At 43.4% G+C, this 2,938-nt stretch overlaps 1 protein-coding gene across 1 annotated transcript; it reads left to right on the forward strand.

Moving 5' to 3' along the window:
• The first annotated feature begins 1,572 nt into the window (after positions 1-1,572).
• Positions 1,573-2,324, forward strand: LOC143388282 (protein FAM177A1-like). Its single transcript, XM_077108338.1, has 2 exons — positions 1,573-1,990; positions 2,108-2,324. Exons 1-2 carry the CDS (start codon positions 1,573-1,575, stop codon positions 2,317-2,319), a joined length of 630 nt encoding a protein of 209 aa, XP_076964453.1. The 3' UTR covers positions 2,320-2,324.
• Positions 2,325-2,938: the final 614 nt, after the last annotated feature.

The following is a 2,938-nucleotide window of genomic DNA, read 5'->3' on the forward strand; positions in this document are numbered from 1 at the left end:
CTAAAGAATAAAGTCGAGAAGAAATTGGACCCAAAGCATTTTCTATGGCCTGAAACAGTGTGCCCCTACGGCTCAGTTAAAATTAACTTTTACCCAAATACTTGCCACCAATTTACAAAGTAGCATCACATTTCCAAATTTCTAAATTACTAACTACCTCACTTTAAAGTTTTTATTCAATATCATTCCGTGCAAAAAAAAAAACCCTCTCCTTGACCTCATTTTTCTGCTTTTCAGCCCATCTCCAAACTTTCATTTGATTCCCTTAATCAATCAAATAATATTAAAAGGCTAGGATTTGTCAGGCACTGTGCTAGGTACTAGGGGTACTGGGTAATTAGGTGACACAGTCCCCATTGCAGACTGCTGACCACTATCTCAGGCCCAGAGCAGAAAAGCATAGTAATGCAAAACCCCCAGAAAACAGCAACACCTTTTATATATCCAACAGGATGCCTCCCCTCTCTGGCTCTCCCACATACCCCAGTCCCTCATTCCCCTGAAGGTACAAAGCCTGTGCCCACACCCTCTTTGAGGCCTTCAGTGGCACCCAACGTCCATCAGGATGCAATTCATTGCATGTAACAGAAAACTCATCTCACACCGCCTTACACAATTGATGGAGCTTATCAGCTAACATGACTGGAGGCCCAGAGACAGGAAAAGCTTCTGGATTATATTAATTCAGCCAGTTCAGTAATATCACTTAGGGACAGATTTCTTTCCACTCTGTCTGGAAGTGGATGGCTGACAAGAACTCCTGAGATTATTTGTTCCTTGTCTCTATCAAAGGAGGGAAATACAGAGAGGGAAAGGGAAGAAGGTGAGGGGGCAAAAGACAAAGGTGGACAGTAAAAGAAGGAGCAATATTCCCTAACCTTGAGCTCACTGATTCAAAGGGTTCCACTGTGGTGAGAGGAACAGGATTACAGTACCTCATCTCGTCCCTAGGTTTCAGACATAGACCTGGCTTCTAAAGGTATGCATGGCTGCAAACAGCAGGGAGAAACACCCAAGCACTAACCCGAGGAGTAGATCTCTGGGGAGACCATGGAAATGTCCCCTATACAATGCATTGCACATACAACCTGTTCACCTACTTGGAGTCTTTGATGTCGGCTACATCCATACTGCTCACCTCCAAAATCCATGATCCTCTTTCCCATCTCTAGATGACCCCACCACACTAGCCAACTTGGGTCCCTCATCTAGCACCAAGCACCTTCAGGACTCGGTCCTTGTTTGGGGAAGAAGTCTTCAATAAGATTGGTTCTTATTGAAGTTCCAGGTACGAGGCATGATGTCATGGGTGGTGCCAGGCGGCGGTTCAGCGAGCTCCTGACGTGGGCCTGGCCAGAAACAGTGCAACAGAAGGCCCCGCCCCGCTCTGCCCGGCGCGAGCCGGGTAGTTGCGCCTCCAAACCGGTCAGCTGGGCCCAAAGATGCTAGCGCGCTCAGGCTACCTCCGCCCCTCAAGCCCGCCCCACCCCTCACGGTCCCCAGGTCGCTCCTAAAGTGACTTAGCTGGGCGTGGTGCCAGGCGGGCGCTGCTGCCCTGTGGCGACGACAACGATGGACCGGGAGCCGGTGGGCAGTGTGGAAGGAGAAACCGTCGCTGTATCTGGAGCTGTGGCTTTCGGAGACTTGGCGCCGCAGATGAGTAATGAAAGAGGCTTTGAAAATGTAGAACTGGGAGTCATAGGAAAAAAGAAGAAAGTTCCAAGAAGGGTCATCCACTTTGTTAGTGGTGAAACAATGGAAGAATATAGTACAGATGAAGATGAAGTTGATGGACTAGAGAAGAAAGATGTTTTGCCTTCTATTGATCCGGCAAAACTTACCTGGGGCCCCTACTTATGGTTTTACATGCTTCGGGCTGCCACATCAACCCTTTCAGTGTGCGACTTTCTTGGAGAGAAGATTGCATCTGTTTTGGGTATTAGCACCCCAAAATACCAATATGCCATTCATGAGTATTACCGGATGAAGAAAGAGGAAGAAGAAGAAGAAGAAGAGGAGGAGGAGGAGGAGGAAGAGGAAGCGGAAGAGGAAGCGGAAGAGGAAGAAGAAGAAGAAGAAGAAGAAGAAGAAGAAGAAGAAGAAGAAGAAGAAGAAGAAGAAGAAGAAGAAGAAAATAGGATGTCTGAAGAAGCAGAAAGACAATACCAACAGAGCAACCTTCAGGATAATTCCATTGTTCAGACAGATCAACCAGAAACAGTGATGTCCAGTTCATTTGTGAATCTTAATTTCGAAATGGAGGAAGACTGTGAAGTAATTATGGAAAGCAAGCAAAATTCAGTCTCTGTCCCACAATAGAATGAAATGACTATCAAACTTCAAGTCCTAAGGCTTTCTTTTTTTAATACCAGGAACTTTCATATTTTCTATTTAGTGAAACTTTAATTAATTTATATTTTAAATTATTGTTATCTGGAAAGAAGAAATGTTTCTCCATTATTAGGCTTTAACTATCAAAAATCAGATCTGAAATTTATATGCACTATGCTTTTGCTGTATGTTGAAATTAGTGCTTTGGTTTTTTTTCCTTTTGCAGTGCTGGGCATTGAACCCAAGGCCTTGTGCCTTCTAGACAAGCACTCTACCACTGAACTACACCCTCAGCACAGTGTTTTGGTTTTATTATCTTTAAAAAAGGTTAAGGACATTCTAGATTCCTAATCAATTAAGAAGAGTTAATTTTCTATTGTTTTAAAAAAAGGTAAGTTATTGATTTAGGGTAACTGGAGCTGATAATCCTACAGTCTCAGATTAAAATGAGTATTGACTTTCCCCAGATTTTCTCATGTTATGCCTTGCATTTTATGCTTTGCATTTAATTTATTTAACCATTAATTTCACACAAAGCATGATTCACTAAGTGTGTAATAAAAGGAACAAGATGGAAGCACCCTGAATTTTCCTTTTATGAAGAATA

Source organism: Callospermophilus lateralis, unplaced genomic scaffold, assembly GCF_048772815.1.
Source record: "Callospermophilus lateralis isolate mCalLat2 unplaced genomic scaffold, mCalLat2.hap1 Scaffold_530, whole genome shotgun sequence".
In the NCBI taxonomy this organism is placed as follows: Eukaryota; Metazoa; Chordata; class Mammalia; order Rodentia; family Sciuridae; genus Callospermophilus; species Callospermophilus lateralis.